Source organism: Triturus cristatus, chromosome 4_2 (assembly GCF_964204655.1).
Source record: "Triturus cristatus chromosome 4_2, aTriCri1.1, whole genome shotgun sequence".
NCBI classification, from domain to species: Eukaryota; Metazoa; Chordata; class Amphibia; order Caudata; family Salamandridae; genus Triturus; species Triturus cristatus.
The window spans coordinates 899,620,922-899,647,921 of record NC_140586.1 but is presented as its reverse complement, the minus strand read 5'-3'; the positions used below and the strand labels follow the sequence as shown (position 1 = coordinate 899,647,921).

Here is a 27,000-nt window from a genome sequence, read left to right as displayed (position 1 = left end):
AACAATTTGACCCAGCTAATGAATCCTGGTCCAAATCCAAATTTCGCCAGCATCGCCCAGATGTATGGCCATTCAAGCGTGTTAAACGCCATAGTGGCGTCTAAGGACGCCAAGATGGCCGGCTCCCGCACAAACGGGACACGCGCGAGCACCCCGTGCAAGCGTCGCAGATTAAGAGCCGTGTTACGATGGGGTATAAAGCCAGATTGGTCTTGGTGGACCAAATCGCCCACCACGCCAACCAGCCGGTTGGCCAGTACCTTGGCGAGGATTTTGGGCTCCGCGTTCAAGAGCGAGATAGGCCTATAGGATGTAACCCGCTCACGGGGTCTCCCCTCCTTGTGGATCACCACGATTGTGGCCAGACGCTGGTCCGGCGGGAGGGAACCCTGCGAGTGGGCCGCCAGGAACATCGCGCGCAGGTGGGGCGCCAGTACATCCGGTCGCAGCTTGTAAAGCTCGATGGGGATACCATTGGGGCCCATGGCCTTGCCGGATGCGACCGAGCGAATAGCCAGGGCAATTTCGTCCGAGGTGGGAGGAGCGTCCAGCAAATCCCTGTCCTCCACCGTAAGGGAGGGCAGCGTGATATCCCGAAGCAGGGCATGGGAATCTTCCTCCAAGCAGGGAGAGACCGGGGAGTACACCTCGCGGAAGTAATCCGCGAAGCAGGAGACAATGGCTTCCGGCTCGGTGACAGGCACACCATCCATCCCCTCAATCAAGGGAACCACACGACTCGCTCTCTCCCTCTTGTCCAACCACGCAATCAATTTACCAGCCTTATCACCCACATCATACAGTCGCCCCTGTTGCTCTCTACTGAGGCCCCTGGCCGCCTCCGTGACGAGGGCCCCATAGGCCGCCTGCTTGAGGTGCAGAACATGCAACTTGGCGTCTGTGACCCCGCTCCCCAGGTCCCCCTCTAGTTCCACAATTTCGGCCTCCACCCGAGTTACCTCCTCCCGCTCGCGCCTCCGGGCATGGGAGATAAAGGAGAGGGCCTCCCCTCTGAGAACTACCTTAAAAGCCTCCCACAGGGAGATGGCCGAAGGGACAGACCCCACATTCTCATCAAAGTATCGCTGTAAGGATTTGATCAAGTCGGCACGAATAGTGGGGTCACGCAAGTACCAAGCATTGATTGGAGCCACCCTGCCCTCCCCCCTAGGGAAGACATCGAAATGGAACAGCAATGGGGAGTGATCTGAAATGCCCCGCGCCAGATGGCACACCTCTCCCACCCTCCCAGCATAGGCCGCCGGGACAAGGATGTAATCAAGCCGCGAGAGGCTACCATGGGCACCCGAGTGGAAGGTGTATTGCCGCTGTGCGGGATGCTTTAGTCGCCAGCAATCCACCAGGCCCAGTGTATCTAAAAGGCCGGACAGCCAAGCCTGTGCCCGGGGGAGGTCCCTAGGGGGATGGCGATCCATAGACCCAGAAACTACCGCATTAAAGTCCCCCCCAACCACCAGCAGGCCACCCGGGAGGTCCAGGAGGAGGCGCCCCAAGTCCGCAAATGTAGTAGATTGTAACCCAGGCGGGACGTACACTGATATAAAAACAAACACTCTACCCTCCATTCTACCCACCAGAACAGTGTAGCGTCCCCTCTCATCATGGCGCACCTCATCAATCTCCAACGGGAGCGAGTTCTTAATCATGATACCCACCCCCCGCGAGCCCGAGGTGAAGCCCGAGTGGGCCACCAATCGATAGCCTCGCCGATTCATGGCATGAAAGGAGTTACCTATAAGGTGTGTCTCCTGCAGGAAGATAACATCTGGTGAGATACGTTTCAGGTACTGCAGGACCACACCACGCTTAATCCTGTCCCCCAGGCCGTTAACATTCCATGACAACACAGTCAAATCCCTACCCCCCATCATACGTAGAAGCAATCAGTCGTCCCCCACAGAGCATCTCGAGAGCAACAATACAGTAAAGGGCTTGCCTTGCGGTGCAAACAAACAACACATCCCCCCCACCCCCCCATCCCAACAGAACTCCCCCCTCCCTGCACCCCTGCATGAGCCCAGACAGCCCCCCCAAAGTGCAGTGTGCCTGTCGCCCCATAGATGAAAAACTAACTAGTCCCCCAGAGGAGGAGGGAAGCCCCCAACAGACCCCACACGACCTCCATAGGAGGGGAACATAAACGATCCGTAAATGGTAAAGGAATGTTGTCCAGAGCCCGGCCTATTCGTAACCCCTCAGTTCTGATCCGGCGGGCCCTCCCCGCCAACCACACCCCCCCCACCCCCTCGGCCCCGATCTCCAGGCAGAGTGTCCAACCAGTCCCCAGCCGCCTCGGGTCGGTCAAAAAAGTGCGTGCGCCCATCCACCTCCACCCTTAGCTTAGCTGGAAAAAGCATTGAGTACTTAAGGTTCAGGTCTCGTAGGCGACGTTTAACTCCGAGAAAACTCAATCTCTGTTTTTGGACCGCCGGAGTAAAGTCTGGGTAGAAATGCACATCCATGTTATCAAGCTTGACCGGTCCCTGTTGCCTGGAGGTCTGCAGGATAGCGTCTCTGTCCCGAAAATTAAAAATCCGGGCAATGAGAGGCCGCGGCGGGGCACCGGCCTTAGGTCTGCCCCCAGGGACCCGGTGAGCACGTTCCACCGCAAAAAGCTTACTCAGCCCCCGGGGCTGGAGATGGGTAAGGATCAATTCTTCCACAAAAAGATCTGCCGCCTCCGCCTCTCGTCCCTCCGGCACCCCCACAATGCGAACGTTATTCCTCCGGGCCCGACCCTCGGAATCCTCCAGTCGCCGGTCCATCAGGGCGCTCGCCTGGCCAAGCCGGCGCACCTCCTTTTGGAGGGCCACCACGTCCGTCGTGAGGCTCGTTGTGGTGTGGGCCAGGGAATCGACCCGGTCGTTGGTTTTGGACAAGTCAGCCCTCACAAGGCTAACATCCACCAGGACCGAGTCTATCTTTTGCGCTAGGGTGTCGAAACGCTGGTCCACCGAGGCCTTCATCTCTGCGATGGCGCCCATGAAGTCCCGGAGGGTCAGATCCACCGGTTGAGCAGATGCCTCCGTCGGGCCCGCCGGGGATGTGCGCGATGTCTCCGGAGATCCCTTCTGGAGGGTGTAGCGGTTCATACTGTTGGATTGAGGCGCCGGGCCGCGGCGGGTCGTCTTCACCTTCGCCCGGTCGCCATCTTGTTTGGTGGACATGCCTGCTCTCCCACCGTCGTGCCAATCTCCTCGAAAGGGCCGATAAACCAGTTCACGGGTTCCGGGGGGGGGGAGTGCGACCACTGGGCCGCAGGACGACTCACGGTCGGTGGGTCAGCCGGGCACCTGGACAAGGCCACACCACCGCACCCCGCTCCGCAACCCTACCTCACTTGAGGGCAAGGAGAGCGCAAAAGCGAAAGTGAAAGCACGGGGTACGCGAGTCGCCCAGCCCTGCCCGCCGCTGTTGTTCGCTTTGTCCCCGGATCGCCCCACTACTCCAATCCGGGGGGCCAGCGTGGAGAAGGCCGCAACCTTCAATCGGTGCTCCCACCGGTGTCCGGGGTCCGATTCGAAAACGAAAAACGGATGGCGCCTCAGCTCGGGTTCACCGATGCAGTCCCCTCAACAAGGACAGGATCTAGGCAGGATTAATTCAGGAGGTCGTGGTGGTCCTCGGGAGCCTCGCACCTACGCGGCCATCTTGGTTGCGCGCTAGGCTCCTCCCTGCTCAAATACTTTTGATATGTCTTTGTGAAGGTGATGGGTAGTGAAGGGCTGTTTGTTTGTTGTTTGAAGTTTGATAAATTGAGGGCGGCTGGACCTAAATAATTTCTGGATAAGAATACCAGTAGTAGAAGAAAAATTGTTTTCTCTCTAAACAGTTTTTTGGTCCTACGCTAATAGTTTATACCCCTCTTTGGTGCCTAGCCTTGCTTGATATATTGGTGTAACAACTGTACCTACCTGACCCTGGGAGACCCCTGAGCCTATGCCCAGAACCTTAACTCTGCCAGTCGAGTACTTACCCAAAAGCCACTAACTCACTTTTCTTCCATAGGGTAACATTGACTGGTTTCACTTGGAAATTCTTCTATGTGTCGAGTTTTGAAACTTTAAAATATTCACTAAAAATCAGCTGATCAACGAAAACAAATGTACTCACCTGCTATCAGGAGAAATCCCAGTGCTGGATCTTGGTGCCCAGCACTGACCCTGCAAAGTAATTACAACCGTACTTACCGCTAGCTTGATTTTCCTCCATAGGATAACATTGCCTGTTTTTTGCCAGAAATTCTTTTAAGTGTCGATTTTTGAAACTTACAAATATTCTTTAAAAATCGCCTGTATAACAATAACGCTTTCTTCCAACTATTTAGAGGAGATGCACCAGTGCTGGATCCAGGATCCAACTCTGAGTTAGAAAAAGTAACCACAACCCTACTTACCTGCTACGTGAATGTAATCAATTGCATTTACTTAGAAATTCCCATTGAGCTCAGGTTTATAATTGTGTTTGAATTGTGTTGCCCATTGCAACATCTGTATCTATTGTATTCAAAAGTCTATTGCCTATTGAAAAGTATTTAACTAAAGTTTCTCGTTCTGAGAAAGTATATTTTGATACCTATTGTTGGTTCTAAAATAAAACAACTATATATTTTGATACAAAACCATTGGCCTAGAGTTCAGTTCTTGAGTGTGTGAGACCATTTGCTGACTGTGTACAAAAAATGCTTTACACTGTCCTACTGCTCGACCAAGCTACCACTTTAGAGAGTAAGGTTGTATCTAACTTTAGCCTCTGCCAAGCCTCTGTGGACACTGTACCTATTTGGGAACAGTATATACAGAGCCACTTTCTTATATCTAGTATTTAGGGGCACCCCTGAATTTTGTTTCCTCAGATGAGAAGAAACTACAAGAAGAAGGACCGAACAGCCGTGCAGCAGCTAACAAGAGGAAGACGCTCACTGACTTGGCCCCAGCCTTACTGGCCTGTCTCCCCCTCGAACCTGCTCCTACGAAATCCCAGTGTGTCCTGCAGCCAGGAAACTCGAAAACCCCGGAGGACCTGCCTGCCTTCAAGAACAAAGACATTGTCTCCCGTGAACACCGGATTTGTTCTTCTGCATCCTCCGCAAATCCGCCCCACTCTGCGCCCGCCGGCCACAGCCCGAACTCGAGTGGGCAAACACCACAAGGAGGTCACTCCGTCGATCCTAACCCGAGATCTGGCGACCCCTGACCTGTCTCAAACCTCCAGCCGATGCCTGTAGCCTAAATCCTGAAGGACCACCCCCCCAACCGTGACCAGGAGCTGGTAAGAAGATCCGACCCCAAAAGGCACCCCTGAACCTGATCCCCCACGGCCTTTTGTGCCCAAACCGACAGTGCCTAACCAACACCTAACTTCCCAACTTACCTCTCGAAGTGGTGGTCGCACCCAGAAGACCTTCGTCCCCAAGCCTGCAGTGCCTTTGCAAACCGGAGGTTCCCCATTGAAAAAACAGGGCGCCCGACGTCAACAACATCCAGCATCCGGCCGCCTTAGTGCCGCTGAGGGTGCACCTTTGGTGTTACTTTGTTTCTTCATTTGGCCTGAGCTAAAGTCCAGGAGCTTTGCTCCCACAACCAAGTAGCCTGCTAGTCCGCAGCCACCAACCGGAGGCTCCCTATCCCCCATTGGATAGCATTGGGCCTCAGCACTCTGCATCCGGCCGCCCTAGTGCCGCTGAGGGTGTAACAAGAGTGCATGCTTGACCCCGGGGGACCCCTGAGTCTACCCCCAGAACCTCTTCTCCCACTACCAAATACTTACCTTAAAACGGAAAACACTATTTTCCTCCATAGGATAACGTTGACTGTTTTTGAAAAAAGCTTCTAAGTGTCGAGTTTGAAAACCTAAAGAAATTCTTTAAAATTGCTTTAACTAACAAAAACGTTTTAATTGACCTATTTGCAGGAAATGTTCCAGAGTAGTATCCAGGTATACTATTCTGAGTAAGAAAAGTAATCTCAAAAGTAACCCCTGTAATTTGTACTGAAAAGCCCATTCAAGTCTTTGTACTGTATTTACAAAGTATTGCATTTCTCTGAAACCATACTGTAAGTCAAAACAAAGAGCGTATACTATTACAAATCCAAACTGTATTACAACTGTATATTTACTGCAAAGTACTTATCACTTACCTGTGCCAGGCTTGCTTGGTTCTTGAAAATAAAATAACTAAAAGAATATTTTCATACAAAAACAATTGGTCTGAAGTTCAGTCTTTGAGTGTGTGAATTCATTGGCTGATTGAGAGTGTACAACAAATGCTAAACACTGTCTTCTGATACTGCATTACTGCTCGACCACACTACCACAAATAGAGAGTGAGGTGCTATCTAACTTCACCTCTGCCTACCTTTGGGGATCCACTGGAATCTGTGCACACTATACCTCACTTTGGTTTAGTACATACAGAGCTAGCTTCCTACACATTTACAGAGCCAGCTTCCTGCAGGAACTCCACCCACAAGTTCTACACAGATACTTCCAACGTTGGGGAACCTCCAACAATAGATGCCTTTGACACTTTGAAAAGCACAAAATGGCAAAACTTTGCCACCAGGTACCCGCACCCTTCAATCCAAGAGAAATGCACTATGGATCAACAGGTCTGGGATGCTCACTTACGCTTTTGCACCTCTTCCCAATACCATATGTAGTCACTAAAATGCGACCGATCTCAATGTTCTGAATCCTAATCACACCAACGTGGACAAGGCAACCATGGTTTTCAGTGCTTCTACAGATTTCAGTCACCCTCACTAGAAGCACCCAGCATGGCCAGACCTTCTCAAACAACACTTGTGTCGACTCAGACCCCAAAGTGCTTCATCTGGCACCTGAGTACTTGGAGTTTGAGTACCTTAACCTCCCTCAAGGCTGCATGGTAATTTTAAAAAAATCTAGAAAACCAGCTACTTGTGCACTGCTCTGTGTGAAATCTAGTAACTCTGTATTTATTTTCAGTGAAGTATGAAGTCCCTGAGCTTCGAAATTCATACCTCAAATTTTCTTCAGTTTGAAGATATTATTTTAAAAATGTCGAATTTCAAAGCATAAACTCTCTACTTGCAAATAGCTTTACTTTTCACTACTCTTGGATAAGCCTGTCTCTAAAAAAATTATTTAAACTATTTGCATAGTGAAGACACATCTAAAGAGGCACTGGAGTGCTTCACATATATCTGTATTAGTCTAACATGAGAAAGTTTGAAGAGGACAGGGAGAGCAGAGATAAGACAGGTTAAGCATAAAAGTACTTTCTGAATCGATGTGAGTGCTGTGTGCACTCAATGCTGATGGCTCTACATAAAGTGTTGATTCCAGCCCTGTTTTTTTTCCTTCTCTTAGGTGACCCAGGAGGCAGGAGAGTTTATGATCACTTTTCCTTATGGATACCATGCTGGCTTCAACCATGGATTTAACTGTGCAGAATCCACCAACTTTGCCACCCTACGCTGGATTGAGTACGGCAAACACTCTGTGCTGGTAGGCCACCTTTGTTCTGATCTCTAGCCTCTACCCCAGTCACCCCAGATGGAAAGTATTATTGCAACATGAGCAGACCTCCCCTTGTTGTCTTTGTTTCTGCACAATACAGGAAAAGAGGTCTAAGGGAAGCTGAAAACTGAATCTGAGATCTAATTCTGACAAAATGATTATTTTAAAATAAAAGATATTTTTTAATTAGAAAGACTGACTTTTTAAAATTAGGATAGACATCCCTGCAACCGAAATGTGATATCTGAGGCTAAATAGAGTTCAGTGAGGTAGAACACAAAAGTCAGTGGAGACGGGCTGTTGGCTGCACCAGTTGTGAAAATCCTTCCACTGGGATGTCCTGGTTTGCATATGAAAATGTGCGTGCGTTTTTAACCTTATCAGTCCATTCTTTTTGAAGGTTCTCCTGCATCCCACACCCTTCCTGTGTGATGTGAATTTAGTGCTTGATAAGGAGGAGGGCAGAGCTGTCATCTTCTAACCTCCTGTATAATCCAGGGATTCGCCTCCGACGTCCTCCCCATTTTCTTTAGCAGCCACCTTTTTCCAATGAAATAATTGAACAGTATCACACTTCCCTCTCTTGAAGGCAACTCACTTGTGTTGCTGCAAATATGTGTCAGTTCAAGGCATAATCCATCTAAATCTCATAGTACAAATATAACTAAGCACAGTTTTATCTAAGAGCACACTTAACACTACCTAGTTAGTTTCTTAGTTCTCATTCGGGCATATGTCCAATGCATGGATTGGAAATCTGTGCCATTGTGGATTGCCCTGTAGGTTTTGTTCTCCCCTTCATTTGCTCCAGTGAACTCAACAATATTGCATTCCACTAGAAGTTCCTCACATTGTTGGTTTGTGAGGTTAGCTGGTATCCACTTTGTAGGAAAGTACCTCTTTTGTATGATTTCCCCCTGTACGAAAATGCCCCTTTTTGCATGGTTGCCCCCCCCCCCCCCCCCCTCACACACACAAACTTTTTGTCTAATGTTGATGCTCTTTGACTGAGTGTGCCACGGTACCCAGGGCCTATGTTTTTTCCTTAAACTGTACTGTTGCAAAACACAATTGGCATCTCTCTGGCCACCTGTAAGTCCCCTGTAACAAGTACCCTTGGTACCAGGGGCACTGTGACCAGGGAAGGCCTCTAAGGGCTGCAGCATTTAGTGTGCCACCCTTAGAGGCCCTGTTCCTTAACACACACACATTGCCATTACAGGCTACATGTGTTGGTGCGTAGCAAAGTAAAGAGTCGACATGGCACACATCCCTGTGTAGTAACAAAAACAATTATATTTGTTGCCAGTGGCGCACACCTTTATTCCTCAATTTTGTTTTGCGATTCTCCCTATTTGGTCTCTACGCGTGCCTTACCTGGCCTGGGAGCTGCCTGTCTCTCATCAATGTCAATGTGAATTGTATCAAGTAGATATGTACATGAATCCAGGTGTGCACAGCAGAATGTATTAAACATACACATTCAGTTTGAAATTCAGAGACCCTTAATCAGTACATCTTGTACCTTCATTTTTAACACAAACAAAATGTTATACTATTTAATCAGCATTGTGTTTTATAGACATAAACCATCAACAGATTATATTATTAACCTATTACTTCTTGACATAAATTGTTCTACAATCCTATGGTGATCCATTCATTCCATTGGTTGATGATGTTGCCCTATGCATTTCGTGATATACACATCTCTTCTTCGGGAGCCTCTATGACCCAAAACCGTAAATATCTAAATACATTTTCAAATAAAAAAAAATCGAAAACCAAAACCTTACCCTGAAAAAATTGATCGATGGCATACTTTCCAACTGACCTCTTTTCAGTACAAACTACTGAAAGTGTTCCACCCATATGAGCAAGCATAAGTTGTGTGATTTATAATTTTTATATTCATTAGTTTAGTGTTCAAATCTACCCACCTGTCACCTTAAATGCATGTGTTACACAGGCTACTATCCACATCCCTCTCACACTACATTGTGATCAATTATGCAAAATACTCACGTAATAATGAAATACGTCATTATTTCTGTCAGGGAACACCTGCTTGGTCTATTTAAACAATTAAGCATAATCAATAGCTCGTATGTGCCAGAATACAAAATTGCGTGACATCATTTTTTGCCTGAGTGTGTACAATAAATGCTTAACACTACCCTCTGATAAAGCCTTACTGCTTGTCCACACTATCACAAATAAAGAGTAAGGTATTATCTACTTTAGCCTCTGCCTACCTTTGGGGATCCACTGGACTCTGTGCACACTATACCTTACTTTGGAATAGTATATACAGATCCAGCTTCCTACACCCTACCCCCTCCAATGCTGCTGGTTTTTCCACTCTGTTCTTGTGCATATGCTCTGTCCCCCTGAAGTACATGTCCAGTTGGCTAATATTAGAATGACTAATTTCTCCATTATTGAATCTTTCATAGATTCACATGCTTGTATCTTCCCCGTCGTCCTGTTGGGAGCCTTGCGGTAGATAGAAAAGAAGTACTATAAAAGTACATTAGAAACCACCAAAGGAAAAGAAAAACTTTAACATTCGTCAGCAACTTTATGTAGGTTAAAACTTCGGCCAATCAGAGACAAGCCCTAGAACTCAACTCCCCAGCAGAGCCACCAGACCTCAGATTTCTAACCGCACGTCGTGTGTAAGGGAGTCTCCCTGAGCTCTGCTCAATTTGTCAGTTTGTGAACTTTTGACCCTGCTAGAATTCACCTCAAGGTACTGGTTGATCTACCATCTGTACTTCAAAAATGTCAGAGGTATCTAAGAAGAGGCTTTTTAGACCCTGCAGATCTTATGGGAAGGCAGGACTTTTCTCTGAGGACCCCCACAAGGACTGTCTGTATTGCCTTTATCCCAAACATACAGCCAAGGACTGTTCATACATTGCAGAAACTCTTCAGCCAAAACTCTAAAGATAGAGAAGCCAGGTTGTTGTTATGGATCCAGAAGAAAAAATCTAATTCTGATTCTGGATCTGATGTGGAAGAGAGGCCTATGCCATCCTCAGCTGAGGAAACGTAAAAATTGGGAATCTACCTCGTTGAAGGCTGATTCTAAAAGAATTAAGGGGGACAAAATCTCATCTGCCGAAAAAGCAGCTCTAAAGTAAAAAGATTATGGCTTGAAGAAATCTGCTGCTGCCGCTTTGCCTGTCACACCTCTAAAACAGGCTTCGTCGACGAAAAAAGCTCAGTCGACGGACCCGTCATCAAGAACTTCAGCCAGATCCCCATCGGTATCTGTGGCAATGACGGCTGTGGTGATGGCCTCGACGACGAATACGGCGGCGACAATTTCCACGTCAATGGCATCGACGTCCACAACCTCTGTCGGCTACCTCAACAATTTCGCCTACGACCCCTTCGACGGAAGCACCGTTGACGTCGTCTACGGCTCCATCGACGACCACTTTGTCGACGACCGTGTTTAAATCCCCCTCTTCATTGCGGGTTTCGCTGACTATCACTTTAAGCCGTCTTCCGTCGACGGATCAAAAACAAGACTTTAGGAGCCTCCAGTTTATCCAAAAGACTCCTGGTTTGACTTCTTTGTCAAAGATATCACCTCAGCCTCCTTCTCACCTTCTTAATATGGAGGGATCTGGAGATGAGTGTGTTCCTCCCAGTTTACAGCCCTTGTCAGCTCAGGGTTAAATGCCAGGACACAGATGATGAAGAGGAAGCACAGGGGCAGGACACATCAGAGTACCGTGGAAGGGGACTACTCCTTCACAGGTCGTCCACGGGCCCAACGTTACGCTTCTTTTCAGGAGCACTGTCCGTATGAGGCTTACGAAGAACATCAGGAGGCTAGAAGGGATTCCATGCTGGTGCCAACCTCCCTGGTTACCGACCTGAGACACATGCTAAACAATTATTACAAGTGATTTCTGGACTCTCACACTCCGGTCCTGCTGACGCCCGGAGGTCCAAGTATTCAAGTACCACCGCCGCTAGTGGTTACTCATCCCCCATGCTGGACAGGAAGAAAGACGGGCTCCTCAGTGCATTACAATTCAAGACAATTACATCGAGAGTGAAGCAGATGATCATCCTGAAGAGGGTGAACTCACTCAGGATCCAGACTTAGACGAGAGTGGGATGATTACATGGCTCAATCTTCGCCGTCCCCCTCCCCTCCCCAGCGAGTTCTCCGGGGGTTATCGGAGGCTTCCACAAATTACTTGAAAGGGCTTCTAGGCGATTTGATTTGCCTTTGCCTGTAGTTCAAAACAAATGCTTCCTTTTATATTTTTAAGGATCCGGCCGAGAAATCGGTTCGATCCATACCTATCTTGAGTATATATGGAACGAAGGATTAAAGATTATGAAAAATCCGGCCTCAGTTCCAGCTGTTCTGCTGAGAATGGATAAGAAATACAAGGCACTCCATTCAGCCCCAGCGTGTTTAATTGGTCATCCTCGGCTGGATTCCGTAATAATGCAAGCTGCGCAGAGGCGCTCCAGAAATTTGTAATCTCCTTGTTCTGTGCCTCCGAACAGGAAGGCAAATGGCTTGACAGCATACGCCGACGCTTCGCTACTATGGCTGCGACATCCATCAAGGCCTCTAACGCCTTAGCGATTATGGGGCGATATGACACCAGTTATGGTCAGACCTTGCACCTCTTCTTGAACATCTTCCTGAAGATAAAAGGAGGGAAGTGAAAGACCTGCTGCAGGAAGGTGCTAGAGCTTCGTCGAAAGTGACTGACTCGGCAATGGATTTTTCTTCAATTGCTTTTAGAAAAATGGCAGGAGCCACTGTTCTCCATAAACTGGGCTGGCTGAGGGCGACGACCTTCTGCCCTGAAGTACATTCGAAAGTTTTAGACATGCCCTTCGATGGGGAAAACCTGTTTGGGAAACACATGGACGAGGAACTACAGGGTATCAAGAACGATACTGAGACAGCACTTTGCAACAAAGACATTATCAGTTCTAACAAAGATCATCCTATCAGTCTTACAGATTTCAGCCATACTTTCAACAATCATATAGACCACAATATGGAGGACAACAGCAGCATTTTTGTGCTTCCAGTGCGTTGTACAACCAACAATCAGCTGGACGTAAGGCTTCGGCACGAGGAAAATCGCAAGACCCATCTAGACGGCAGTGATGTTTTTTCTTCCGCCAGCCACCTCATTTCGACTTCAGCCTCTGCTGTCCCATCATCTTTCTCCATTTCTGAGCCAATGGCAAGCCATTACAAAGGACAAATGGGCACGAGACATCATCCGTTTGGGCCACAGCCTAGAATTTGTTCACAAGCCTCCTCGGAATCCGCCCTCAAGCAGAAACATCATCATCTTCCTTTGTTAAAGCAGGAAATCTCGATCTTACTGGAAATGGGGGCGATAGAAAAAGTTCCTTTCAGTCAAGGCTGGTCATCCAAGATGGCCGATAGGTGAGGAGCTCCGACCAGCAGCTCTCAGCTTGGGATTGCCTTTTTTGGCTTTAATCCCCGGATATCGACCCCTCCATGGACCCTTTTTACATACCTGAGGTCATGTTGGTCAGCGATCCTCGCCTCTCTAATCTCCATTTAGGTTTGAGTCCTCCCGAGGAATCATGATCGCTGTTCTAGCCGCAGAGCCCGAGCAATATGGCCGATGCCCGATGGAGCTGCCCAGACAGCTATAGAGGAGATTGGCTCCGGTTTGCCTCAGCTGTCCCCTACCCAGCCGGACGTCGGGCATAGTTCTCCACATCTCTCCATTGGTTCTCCTTTCTTCCCTCGCCGTCCGGACTACGTGGGTCTGCCAGTTGCTGTTCCTCTACGTCGCCGCCGATGCCCGGCTTAGCTGTCCTGGTGGTCCCTTCGATCGACGCCTGCCTTTCTGGACCTGTGCTGCAGTTGCCTGACATCCTGTGCCGCCTCTCCGGGGCTGCAGCTGAGACGTGTTGGTCTTGCCTCCCTGATGGAATAACCTACAGAGTGCTGTTACGCCGATGCCCTTTTCACCGAGCTTGTCCTTACCTTTCCTTCACTTTCTTTGTCCTCGCGCCCTCCTGACCCCTCTGCTGCCTTCCCTTCCGGGGCAACTGCCTGGGTGCCTGTGCTCACTTTTCCCCTGACTAGTGATGACCCACGTGGGATCGACTACCTCCAACCCTTCCGCCTTCCAGATCTTGCGTCTGCCCTCCCCATTCACCCCTGCTCTTGGATGTACGGAGAAGAATGCAGCGTGATTGCAATGTCGCTGCTGCCCTGTTCAATCAAGCTCGTTTTTTCTTCCTTTGCGTTTCTTTGTGAGTGTGTCCTCTTGACCCCTCAGCCGCCCCCCTCTTCCTGGGCTTCCACCTGGACACCCGAGTGGACTTCCCCTACCAACATAGCATATTTTAACAGTTATAATGTTGCCCTTGTTGCCCCGATTGTTCACCAATGACTAACTGAAACAGATCAGCTTTCGCCAGCCTTTCCCCCTCCTGCTCTTGCGGCTCCTTGGGGTCGATCTCCTTTGTGACTTTTCTGAACTAATTTTTGCCTATTCTGCAACACCGACATTTTGCTGTGTTACTGGGTCTCTTAACCTGATCCGACATCATGGCTGCTTCGAGGGATTTCCTGGCTCCGATGGATTCATTGGTCGAAGCATGCCCCTTGGACTGCGGTTTTTTCCCCCACCCAACCCAACCCGTTTTTCCATGTCCAAGAACTTCTGATGCAGCGAGTGAGCCCAACTCCGGATGTTTCGATTACTGGTTCTCAGCCGGTTCGTTGACTCTTACCCTGACTTTTTGGTTTAAGTTCTTTCACCCTTGCCAGTTCGCCTAATCCCAACCACATTCTGCTCCAGTAACTGTTTGTAACCATGTAATCTTGCAAATCCTTATGTAAAGTGCTCTGATACCTCCTGGTCTAGCCAGCGCTATATAAAACTTCTCAAATAAAAATAAAATAAAAATTTAACCCCTTCGGTGCCCGCCCCTTTCCCCGCCCTGTGCCGGCCGTTCCATTAGCGGGCGGGGTTTGTGACGAGCTGGACTCGTCATGGGCACAGCGCCACCGCGGCCCATGACGAGTCCAGCTCGTCACGGGCACCGAAGAGGTTAAAGTCAACGAGGAAAATGCTTCTATTCCAATTTCTTCCTCATAAAGAAAAAGTGTGGGAAATGGTACAGGTCATGGACCTCAGACAGCTGAACAAATACATCAAGAAACAGTCATTCAGAATGTTGTACCTGCAAGACATTCTCCTATTGGTGAATGAGGGAGATTTTTTTTAGCGTCCCTCGATCTTCGACGCATACGTCCACATTCCTATTCTGGCGAAACATCGCCAATTCCTGAGGTTCAAGCTGTCTGGGGATCACTACCAGTTCAAGGTTCTGCCCTTCGGCCTTCGCTCAGCTCCCAGAGTCTTCACAAAATGTATGTGTAGGAAAGTGGCTTTGTATATACTGTTCCCAAATAGGTACAGTGTTGGTCGATCAGTAAGGCTGTATCAGAGAAGGGTAAAGCATTTGTTGTACACACTCAGTCAGCAAATGGTCTCACACACTCGAGAACTGAACTCTAGGCCAATGGTTTATATAAAAAATATATGGTGGTTTTATTTTAAAACCAACAATAGGTATTCAAATATATATTCTCAGAATGAGATGCTTTAGTTAAATACTTTGCAAAAGACAATTGACTTGGAATGCAATAGTTAGTTTGTTGCAATAGGCAACACAATTTCAAACACAATAATACATTGAGCTTAATGGAAATGTTAAGTTATTTGCAAGTGATTACTTTCAGGATTACTTTTCTAACTCAGGACTGGATCCTAGATTCAGTCCTGGGACAGTTCTTGGAAACAAGTGAGTAAATTCGTTTTAGTTACTGTTGTGATTTTTAAGCAATATTTTGCTATTTTAAAAGTTGACACTTAGAGACTTTTGCTAATCAAATTACCAATGGAAGGAAATTCACTTAGCAGGTAAGTGGGGTTATGGTTACTTTTTCTAGGTCAGTGTTGGGTCCTAGATGCAGCACTAGTGTACCACCTGTAAGCAGTTGAGAAACTGCATTTAAGTTACGCAGGCGATTTTTAAGGATTATTTATAAGTTTGCAAATTCAACACTTAGAAGAAATTTCACAGAAAAACAGTCAATGGTTTCCTATGGAAGAAAATTCAAGTTACGGGTAAAGTATGTTCTCGTTACTTTTGTAATCCAGGGCTGGGCTCCTAGGCATCATTACTGGGACCTCTATCTGAAACAGGTAAGTAATTACGTTTTCACAGGTGGTACGATTTTTAAAGAATATTTGTAGTTTGCAAAAATCGACAGAAGAAATTTCACAGAAAAACAGTCTATGATTTCCCATGGGAGAAAATTGGGTTAGTGGTAAGTACGGTTGTGAGTACTTTTCAGGGTCAGTGCTGGGCACCAAGATCTTGACTTTTTAAAAATAGTGCCACAAATATCCATTGTGCTTACTCGTTGTGGTCTCTATTTCGTCAAACTTGCTACAACTTCATTTATGCCTGCAAGTTGCAACGGCTCTCAGTCTTTGCCTGTAACTGTTGTTTGTCCTAAACTGTCTGCATTGTTATTCCTTTTTTCCCCCCGCACGTTCCCCATGCTGTAGGGTGCAGGATTGTGCCCCACGATAAATGTAGTGTTTTCATTATCCTTGACCATATCCTTTAGTATCTGAAAAATAAAAATTCCCTGTCCGGCTGGACATCGGATGTGTATAGTAACCCATTGTGGTCTATATTTAATTTTATGTAAAATTTAGTGTCTGCTCAGGACCATTGTTTTCTACATATATAAAGGGCACCAAGATCCAGCACTGGGATCTCTCCTAATAGCGGGTGATTATTGCCGTTTTCGTTGAATATTTTAAGTTTTAGAAACTCCACACTTAGAAGAAATTTCAGAAGAAACCAGTCAATGTTACCCTATGGAAGAAAAGTGAGTTATTGGCTTTTGGGTAAATACTTGACTGGCAGAGTTAAGGTTCTGGGCACAGACTCAGGGGTCTCCCAGGGTCAGGTTGGTACAGTTGTTACACCCTCAGCAGCACTGGGGCGGCCGGGTGCAGAGTGAGTTAGGCCCAATGTTATCCTATGGGAGGCAGGGGGGCCTTGGTTGGTGGCTGCCGACTAGCAGGCCACGCGGCTGTAGGAGCTGGGCTCCAGGTCACTTGCTCAGGACAAATGGGAAAGTAGGTAGGAGTAGAAGTTGCACTGCCAGGGCCATTCGGGCGGCTGGGTGCAGGGTGCTTTTGAGCCTTCGGGTGCTCAATGGATTTCAATGGGAAAGCTCAAGGACGAACAAAGGCTGCAAGCTCGGGGACGAAGATTCTTCAGGTGCCACCACCACTTCGAGAGATAAGTTGGGTAGTTGGAGGATAGGTAGGTACCCAGGAGTCGGGCTCAGGGGGCCGCAGGGCACCGGGTGCCGGGGTGCCTTTTGATGTCGGGAAATCTTACCCTCTGTTGATCGCGGTTGGGGGTCCCTGGTTCTGAGGCTGCAGGCGTCGTCCTGCGCGTCGAGGTGGGTCCTTGGGTGCCAGATTCGGGGTCACAGTCGCCGGGGGGACGTCCTCTGGGTCTTTATCCCCTCCGGCACAGGCCAGGCTTGGCGGGTGCAGAGTGTGCAGGGTTCGCGGTTCCGGACTGATGCCAGGGGTTAGAAACTTGCTTTGAGCAGAACCACTGCTCATCGGAGTCCCAGATGCTCAGAGTTACAAGGTAGCCAGGTCCTCGGGGGTTGGTGAGGTTGCTAGCCACAGGAGGTGCCGGGATTTTAGCAGGAGCAGGTTTGAGGGTCGTCAGGCCGGTAGGGCTGGGTTCAAAGCAGTTGGTGTCTTCCTCTTCTTAGCAGCTGCACGGCAGGTGGTCTTTCTTCTTTTCTTTTTTGGAATCTGAAATCTAAGGAAGGATGGTTCAGGGTGCCCCTAAATACTAGATTTAGGGGCGTTACAGGTAGGTAAAGGGCAGGGACCAATGGGTCCCTACCCTGGGGTGGGTACACCCCTATCCTGCCACTCTCCTGTGGGAGGGGGGCAGTATCATAGTCCTGATTGGGCAGGGCTTCCCATCTTCAAGATGGCGAGAGCCCGGAGATGTGCTTCTCCTCGCCTCCCCCACCTGAGGGGTGGGGTTGGCAGAGGCTGGCACATGCCCTGTCCTTACTTGGGGTTTCCGGCCAGTCTTCCCGCCAGAGTGGGGATTAGAACCGGCGGGGGCCAGTTGCTGAGTACAGCAAGTGGCCTGGAGAACCTCACAAAGCTGGCATGCCTTTGAAGCTTCTCCCTTGCCCATCCTGGGGGAGGAGATCTAGTACCTTGCCCAGGATGTGCATTGTTGCAGGCCCAGAAAAGCGGGAGCTCTCCACCCAGGGGTCCAGCAACATGTCTGCTGTGTGGCAGCCTAGGCAGCCTCTCAGACAAGACGTGGATTGTAGGTTAGGTTTCAGGGGGCATCTCTAAGATGCCCTCTGTAGTGCTTTGTACATTAAATCCCACACTGGCATCAGTGCGGGTTTAATGTGCTGAGAAGTTTGGTACCAAACTTCTCAGTCTTCAGTGTTGCCATTATGGTGCTGTGGAGTTCGTGTTTGACGAGTTCTCCGCACCATATACTCTAACTTCGCAGCACTGCACTTACAGTGCCCAGGAATGGATCTGGGTACTGTAGGGGCACAGGGCTCATGCTCCTGTGCCCCCACCACTGGCATAGAGCACCCAGCTAGAGGGGTGGCTGATGTATGCCAGGGCAGTGTAGGTTGTGGGCATGGCACAGAGGGCTGTGTGCCATGTCGACTCTTGGTTTTGTCTTGTACCCAGACACTCAGCCTGCAAGGGCAGTGTGTTTGTGTCAGGGTACAGGGCCTCTAAGGGTGGCACAATAGGTGCTGCAGCCCTTAGAGGCCTTCCCTGGTCACAAGGCCCTGGGTACCTAGGGTACCATTTACCAGGGGCAGACATGTGGCCAAGGTTTGCCAATTTGGGTTTGAGGTGTTTAGGAAAGGAACATAGGCCCAGGGCACCTGATTGACAGGAGTCCAGGGTACACTCAGTCCAAGTACATTCAGCAATTCAGCAAAAAGTGGGGGCATACCATGCAAGAAAGATGGCACTTTCTCACTGTATGGCTCCGTTAGCGGCTTTTCTAAGGAGGCAGGATCATCAGGTTTATCCCTACCTGAACGACTGGCTGGTGAATGGGCCTACGTTCCACTCAGCAAGAGAGACTACACAGGCTTGTCAACGGCTGTTCACATCTCTAGGCTTGCAACTCAAAGAGGAGTAGTCATGCCTGATTCCAAGTCAGAAACTTATTTTTCTCGTAGCAATACTGGATACCAGGTTGATGAAGGTGTTTGCCACTTCAGAACGCAAGCACAAGATAATGCTCTTAGCAACCCTCCTGCGCGCAAGAGAGTCCACCTATGTAAGAGTGTTCAAATCTATACTTGGGATGCTGTCATCATGCATCCCTCTGATTCTGAATTGTCCGCTCCAAATGAGGCCTCTTCAGGAGCAGTTGGACAAGCAGTGGATTCAGGCGCAGGGCTCCTTCGAAGACATTATCCTTATCTGTCAGGCAATGAAACAGGCGCTGTCATGGTGGGAGAAAGAATGCAATATCTCTCCAGGCCTATCGTTCTAGGTGACACAGTCCAGTTATGTAATGACCACGGATGCCTCAATGGACGGTTACAAATCCATGGAAAATAGTCCGTTCAAGAAAAGGAATTTCACATCAATCTCTTAGAATTGCGGGCTGTTTATGTAGGTCAGCAGTCGTTCCTTCTGAGAATCCATGTCTCCTCTGTTCTGTTGAGAACAGACAACACCACAACGATGTTCTATCTAGCCAAACAAAGGGGGGGCACCAGGTCTCTCACATTATCGAACCAAGCCCAAGAAATCTGGTGATGGCTACTTCAGCACAAGAGAACGTTGCAGATAGCTTGTCCCAGCCGTGGACAACGAGTGGGCGGATTTGTGGAGCAGAACCAATTCCCAATGTCACGAATAGCAGTTAGATTGGAAGCAGCTGCGGTGAGTTTTCAAACTATTGGGCGCTCCTAATCTATTAGATTTATTAATAATTTGTTGTGCTGCCCTTTTGACGTACAAGACAAGACGCAACAGATAACATAAATCACACACTCTATATGTATGTATATAGACCTCCTGTAAGGAGTACCAGAGATCATGGTCATAGTATAGTGGCTTTGAAAATAAAAATGAGAATCCGAAGCGGATAGCTTACATAATAGTTCCCTAATTAAGGCCCAGCTCAGTCCGGGTAGGAAGGGGTGCTTGTAGTCACACACTGGAAAAAAATGAAAAGGGGACCAGAAATTAGTATATTGCATGGGCGAGCCCGCTTGACAAACCGGAGTTTGCTCATTGCCTAGGGGAAAGGGGGAGTCTGTTATTCCCTGCGGCTATGCCATACTTACATCATCAAAGCGTTTCCCTTACTCGGCATTGTCTGCCTTACCCGTGGCTCCGAAGTCAATAGACTGATCGGGGAGACTTCCTGATAAGGCGTGCCTTGGCTGACGTTTACAGGCGTCCTTGCGTCTAGGAACACTAGAACGATAAATTCACAAAATGGCTGCCCCTAATGTACTTACTTCCTGTATCATTCACCTGGGAGTCCGGCGGTTCGAGTTGCTCATCTGCCCTGTCATTTGAACACATTTTTGCGTAAACAAATTAATTGTTAGATATATTTTGAGGGGTTTTAAAAAAAAAATTCACTTGAAATTTTACATGGCATGTATTTGGGTTCCTTGACACACAGGTTCCACTAATGACATCATGCGTTTCAAACTTGTTACTCGTGAGAAGAATTGGTGATAGTGGATTTGTGGTGGTGGTCCTCTCATTGTGAGGAAGAAAGGAATAAAAATAAAAAGACAATTGTAAAAATTGGTGGTAAAAACATATAATGTTCAGACCTGCTATTCTTCTTTGGAGAAAACTTTATTGATCTGGTGATGCAATTGCAAGCTTGGTGTGCAGTATGTTTGACATGTTTAAAGGCTTACCTAACTGAAGTAGTGTTCTAATGTGAGCAATAGTGCCACTTGTGGTGGCAGAATTCAGTTAGGTTGCCCTGGTCAAGACAGCTGCTGGTCTGCTTTTCTTCATTGTTGTTTCAGACCCCCGAGAGCAGCAGGCTCTCGACCCAGGGGTCCAGAAACATGTCTGGTGTTGGCAGCTGGCGAGTAGCCACTCAGCCTGGACACTAGTGTTAGGTCGTTTTTCAGGGGGCATCTCTAAGATGCCCTCTGAGTGCATTTTTCATTAAATCCCACACTGGCATCAGTGGGTGTTTAATGTGCTGAGACGTTTGATACCAAACTTCTCAGTTTTCAGTGCAGCCATTTTGGTACTGTGGAGTTCGTAATGACAAACTCCCAGCACCATATACTCTTAATGGCAACACTGCACTTACAATGTCTAAGAATTGACTTACAATGTAGGGATACGGGGCTCATGCACCAGTACCCGCACCACTGGTATAGTGCATCCAGCTAGAGGGGTGATTGATCTATGCCAGGGCAGTGGATTGTAGACATGGCACGGCACACAGGGACGTGTGTCATGTTGACTCTTCACTTCTGCACCAAAACATGCAGCCTGCAATTGCAGTGTGTGTGTGTGTGTGTGTGTGTGTGTGTGTGTCTGTGTAAAGGTACAGGGCCTTTAATGGTGACACAATAAGTACTGCAGCCCCTAGAGGCCTTCCCTGTCCACAGTACCCTTGGTACCTACGGTACCATTTACAGGGAACTGACATGTGGCCAGAGAGTGCCAATTGGGTTATGTCTTAATGCAGTTTAGGGAAATTACATAGGCCCTGGGTACCTAGTTGGCAGGAACCCAGAGCACACACAGTTAAAGTACATCAACGGTTTGGCAAAAAGTGGGGGCAACCATGCAAAAAGAGGGCACTTTCTTACAGGCATAATACATGCTGCAGCCCTCAGCATCCCTCACTGGTCACAAGGCCTTTGGTACCAGGGTGCTTTTTACAAGATACTTCCAGATGCCCCAGATGTGTGCCAATTGTGGGTGCAAAGGTACAGATTTGGGAAAGAACACTGGGCTGGGGCCTGGTTAGCAGGATCCGAGCACACATGCAGTCAAGTTGGCATCGGTATCTGGCAAAAAGTTGGGGGGCTAACCATGCAAAAAGGGACACTTTTCCTACAATCAGCGACAGCCGAGGTAAGTTGAGTTGTTGGGGTTACAGGGGCTCCGCTGGTCGAGCTCACTAAAGCCTTAGGCCTGCGGGTGCTGGGGTGCCTTTAGATGTCAGAAGTTTTCTTACCAGGCCCCCGGAGGGGGGCGGGGGAGGCTTCAGATTCACTCTGCAGGTGCCGTCTTGGTGGTCAGGAGAGGTCAGCCAACGCTGGATTCGGAGTCCTGGTTGCTGGGGAGGTTTCATTGGGCATTTGGGCCAATCGGGCTGTGGGCGTCGGGTGCAGAGTGGACATGAGTGGCGGATCCACCTGTATCCGAAGTCTTTGTCGTTGGTTACTTCTGGACAGGTCTGCTGTCCACGGGAGATGGTATTCTATGTTGAAGGCAGCAGTCCTCCCAGGGGTTTCAGAGGTTGCTTGCTGCAAGACAGGTTGCAGGTTCGTCGAAGATGGAGACAGGCTGCAAGTCATTGTGTCCAGGCTTCTTTGGCAGGGGTGTCTTCTTTCTTTGTAGGTCGTCACAGATCTAGTTTCCAGGTCTGGGGAGCCACCTAAATACTAGATTTAGGGGCGTTTTAGGGGAGTAGCATGTAGGACCAATAGACACCTTACTTGGGGTGACTACAACCTCTATTATGTCGCCCTCCTGTGGAAAGGGGGTATAGACCTAGCCCTGATTGGAGGGGTCTTCCTATCTTCGAGATGGTAGGGACTAAAAGATGTTTCACCTCACCTTCCTCACCTTAGGGGTGGAGTCAGCAGAGGTGGGCACACCTCATATTCTCCTTAAGTTTTCCCAAGTGGGGGTGTAAACCTGGGGCTGCCCTCTGCTGATAGCAGCAGAGGCTGGCGGGGGCTCACATTTCAAATGTGACAGGCCTTTGAAGCTCCTCTTTGAGCACTGGCCCACCCTGGGGTAGGAGGTGTGACACCCCTGCCCAGGATGTGCATTGTTTATGGTTCCAGAGAGCAGGAGCTCTCTATCCAGGGGTCGGTAAACATGTCTGGTGGTAGCTGGCTTCCTACTTTCAGCCGGTCAGACAACACCAGGGTTGTTAGGTTTTCAGGGGGCACTTCTGAGGTGCCCTCTGGGTACATGGTACAATAAATCCTACACTGACACCAGTGTGGATTTATTGAAAAGAGTAGTTTGGTGTTCAGTGAAGCCATCATGGTGCTGTGAAACTCGAGTTGTCAAGTTTCCAGCCCATGTACTTTTTATGTCTTCACTGGCACTTACAATATTAAGGATTGAAACCCAACATTGTTGGGGCATATCTGTTCCCTCATATATGCCCTTGCCTGTGGTATAGAGCACCCTGCCTTAGGGCTGTGGGGCCTGCTAGAGGGGTGACTTACCTATGCCTTCAGGCAGTGCTGGCTGGCATGGCACGCAGGCAGGGAGCCATATTGTTGTTGTTGTTTTCTCCCTCATAGAGGCATGCACACTGCAAGGGCAGTGGCATGGTCCCATTGAGGGGAGTCCCCGGGGACCTTCTTCAGATCCCAGGCCCTAGGTACTCAGGGTGCCATTTACTAGGGACTTACAGGGGTAGAAGTACCTTTTAGGGAAGAAGCACTGGCACACGGGACCTGGTGCACTACAACTGAAACCACATCAAAACCAGGAAATAAGTTGGGGGCTAACCATGCAAAAGAGGCACTTTCTCACATTGTGCAATAAATGTCTTACACTCCTCTGTATTAGGCCTAAGTCTGCGCACCCACACTGCCACTAATAAAGCATTTGGGGTTTTGCGTTGAGCCCTGTACACTTTTGGGGAGCCCCTGGACTCTGAGCATGGTATAACCACCTAGTTGCATACTATATATATATAGATATAGATATAGATATATATATAGATATATTATCAGCCAGTAGATAGTTATAGTTAGGACCGTGTTTCCATAGGAAATCCGCAACATTCTATTTGGAATAACTTTGGCGCCGGTTGACGAATCCTCGCGAAATTTTCAAAATAGGTGGGGCGCTCCGCTCCGCTCTTACCCTGAAAGTCTCGGGGGGATTCGTCAAGCGGGGGCTGAGAAAAAAGGGGGGTCCCAAAACGCGTTTTCCCCATGCAATTTTCCATAGGGACCTTTAGTCCAAGGTACAGCCCGAACGACTGAACAGAATTACTTGAAATTTGGCAGAGAGGTAGTCCTCAGCTCAGGGAAGTGCCTTTTGCAGGTCTGGTGTCAATCTGTTCAGTAGTTCCTGAGAAAATCAAAAGTAAAATCATATATATATATATGTGGGTGGAGCCTAACCACACATCTCATCCTGAGATCTGATTGGCTGTCAGCACTTCATCCAAGAAGTGTTGGCAACCATCTTGGGACCAATATACATGATAGCACCTCATTAAAAAACATTGCAGTTAATAGAAGGTTTTAAGACTTTAGTTACATTATAAATCATTTGTTGATGGTACCATACTCATTTTAGGAACTGTGGTATGTTCTAAGGTGATTTCACCATGTGAAAAAGTCTTCTGCTGGGATATCATGATTGAGAGAAAAATATTTTCTCATGCTTTTCCCACAGAGGTTTGGAAGGTGATCTATAAGCTAAACTGAGAGCTTATTTTCTGTAAATTCACATTATCTTTCTCAGTCATGTGAGAATGAAGTCTGACATTCTCAGTAAAACATGTACATCCAACAAGGGCAGAGACTGTCAGTTGATTCCTTTGTGTTCTACTGCAGCTTCCCAGAGTGTTCCAAAGAACAACTAGAGCGCTAACAGTCCTACTTATGATAAACGTATGGCACACCTGAAGCCATCTTGCTTGGATTAAAGTGGTAACTCTTAAAACATTTAATTTAAAAAGGAACAAAATGAGGGGGTTCATTTTTCCATAAAAAGTATGATTAGTGCTGCAGAAAGAAAAATTAGGGCACATTTTGAGTGACTTCTCAAATCCTCTTCTATTTCATTAAAAAATTCTGACATGCAGACTGAAACATGCACTTTTAATGCCAGCAGCAGTTTTCCCTGGTGAGCAGTAGTTTTACTACAGTGATCTAATGCGCAACTAGAGTGCTAACTTTCAGAATTTATGGCAAATGTGTGACATATCTGAATACCTTCATGATGGAATCAAAGTAAAAAACTGAAAGCATTTCCCACTGAGGAGACTGCAGTACATGAGGAAATTAGGAAACTTCATAACAAATAAATCTCCCAAGATGGCCACCGGAGACAAAAGAGCCCAAATGTAGCCCAAAATCACCCAGATGTAGTCCAAATATAGCCCAATGACAGAAGTGTGCAAAACACTTATTATTTTGTGTTTTTGCAGTGTTATATAGTGCAGACTTGTCAGGTATTGGAGTGCTTTACATGAGCATTGGTTACATCACACCAGAACAAATTCATTTTGGTTGTAGACATGGGGAGACTAAGTGATTTGACCAGAATCACAGAATGTCGAGCTGAAGCAGAAACTCCAAACTGGTTCCCCAGTTGCAAAGTCTGCAGTTCTGGAAGTAACACCACATCCTCTCCCCTAAGTGCAACATTTAATCAAGTGGTCAACTGGATAAAAAAACATAAAGATAACAAATAATTTAAAAGTGCTTTGTCTCTATTTGAAAACTCAGAAAATATGTCCTTATTTTAGTCTTTTAGAGCACTAACCATAATTTTGATGCCAATGAGACCCTCTCATATATGTAATTTCTAAAGGAAATGCTCTAGGTATTACAGTTTTGATTACATCAAGATGACGTCAGGCGTTCCACACTTTTGTAATAAATATAGAATGTTAGCAATCTAGTTCATTAGGATACTGTTGAGAGGCAGAGGCCAGGGGCACGGACTCTGAAAATTGAAGGCAGGTAGGAGGGTGCAAAGGCAACAATTTAACCACACTGAGCAGGCAGGAAGGGCCGTGGCAGCACAACAGACTATGGAGGGCAGTGGAAAGGGGGGCAGGGGCAACAAACCAACAATACAGGACTTGCAAGAGAGGCTGTGGCAATGTAATAGACCATTGTGGGCAGAAGGAAGAGGCAATGGTAGTACAACCATACATGCCAACAGACCCGATTCAGCCAGGAAACTTCCTATGTTTTTGAGCTCAAATGGGCTTTATTTGATCTGTCCCCTGTCTACAATCTCCTCTTTTTCAATGTAACTCAAAGGGGAAAATCAATAGCCAAGTTTTTTTTCAAAATCTCCCTCTTACCAAGTTCAAAATGTTCGCAAGTATGGTACATTGGATCATGGAAGGAAATGGGGTAGGGACATGGACTTGGATAACAGAGGACAAGAGGGACATGGAGAGGTGCACCAAACTGACCCTGCAGGGACAGACAGGAGAGAAAGCTGCAGCATAACAGACCATAAAGGGCAGGAGGGACGGATCAGGGCATTACAATGGAACAGACAAGCCAGGAGGGAGGGAGTAGGGGTCTGCACATGTAAACAGAGGGCTGGGGGCAAGGGGGCAGGGCAGGAGCAGCAAGATAGCCATGGAGGTCAGGCAGGATGGGCACTAGAAGCAAGACACACCATGAAGAGCAACAGTGAGACTGTGATGGCATACACACAGACCATGGAGGGAAGGTGGGAGGGGGTCAGGGGCAGCTAACTGACCACACAGGGAAGGTGGGAGGGGCCATGGCAGCACAGAAGACCATGCATGGCAAGTGGGAGGGTAAGTGGCAGCACAATGGCTATGATGGGCAAGAAGGAGGCTGCAGGGGCATGCACAAAGGACGATGGAGGATAGAAGGGAGGGTCAGGACCTGTGCACAGACAAGAAAGTTCAGGGGAAGGGGCCTCACAACAGACCGCACGGGGCAGGCAGGAGGAGCAGTTGCAGCACAACAGACCAGGGAGGGCAGAAGGGTGTGGCAGTACAATGGACCATGTAGGACAGGAGGAAGAGGATAGGGGCATGGCATGTGGACAGGCAGGGGGGAGGTGGCAGGGACAGGTTACAGTCATCTGACAATGCTAGGCAGGTGGGAGGGGAGTGGCAGCTCAACAGAACACTCAGAGTAGATAGGAGTGGCAGGTCCATGGAACATGGTGGGCAAAAAGGATGGAGCAGGGGCATGCACAAAGATATCGGAGGGCAGGGGGAAGGAGAATAGGGGCAGCAAGCAAAGCACAGAGTTTAAGCAGGAGGTCAATGATGGGGCATAGAATTGGGCAATGGAGGGCAGGAGGAGTGGACTGGTACATCATACTAAATTGAGGGCAGTGGCAGCACATCAGACCATGCATGGGAGGAGGCTAGTCCATGGAT

General features: G+C 48.2%; 1 protein-coding gene across 3 annotated transcripts in view; it reads left to right on the top strand.

The window, feature by feature from the left end:
* KDM4A (lysine demethylase 4A) overlaps positions 1 to 27,000 on the top strand; it is a 612,801-nt gene that overhangs the window by 223,539 nt on the left and 362,262 nt on the right. For all 3 annotated transcript variants that reach the window (XM_085602947.1, XM_085602948.1, XM_085602949.1), the window contains one exon: positions 7,375 to 7,512. In XM_085602947.1, coding sequence (XP_085459073.1) covers positions 7,375 to 7,512 — 138 coding nt within the window. The remainder of the gene's footprint in view (positions 1 to 7,374; positions 7,513 to 27,000) is intronic.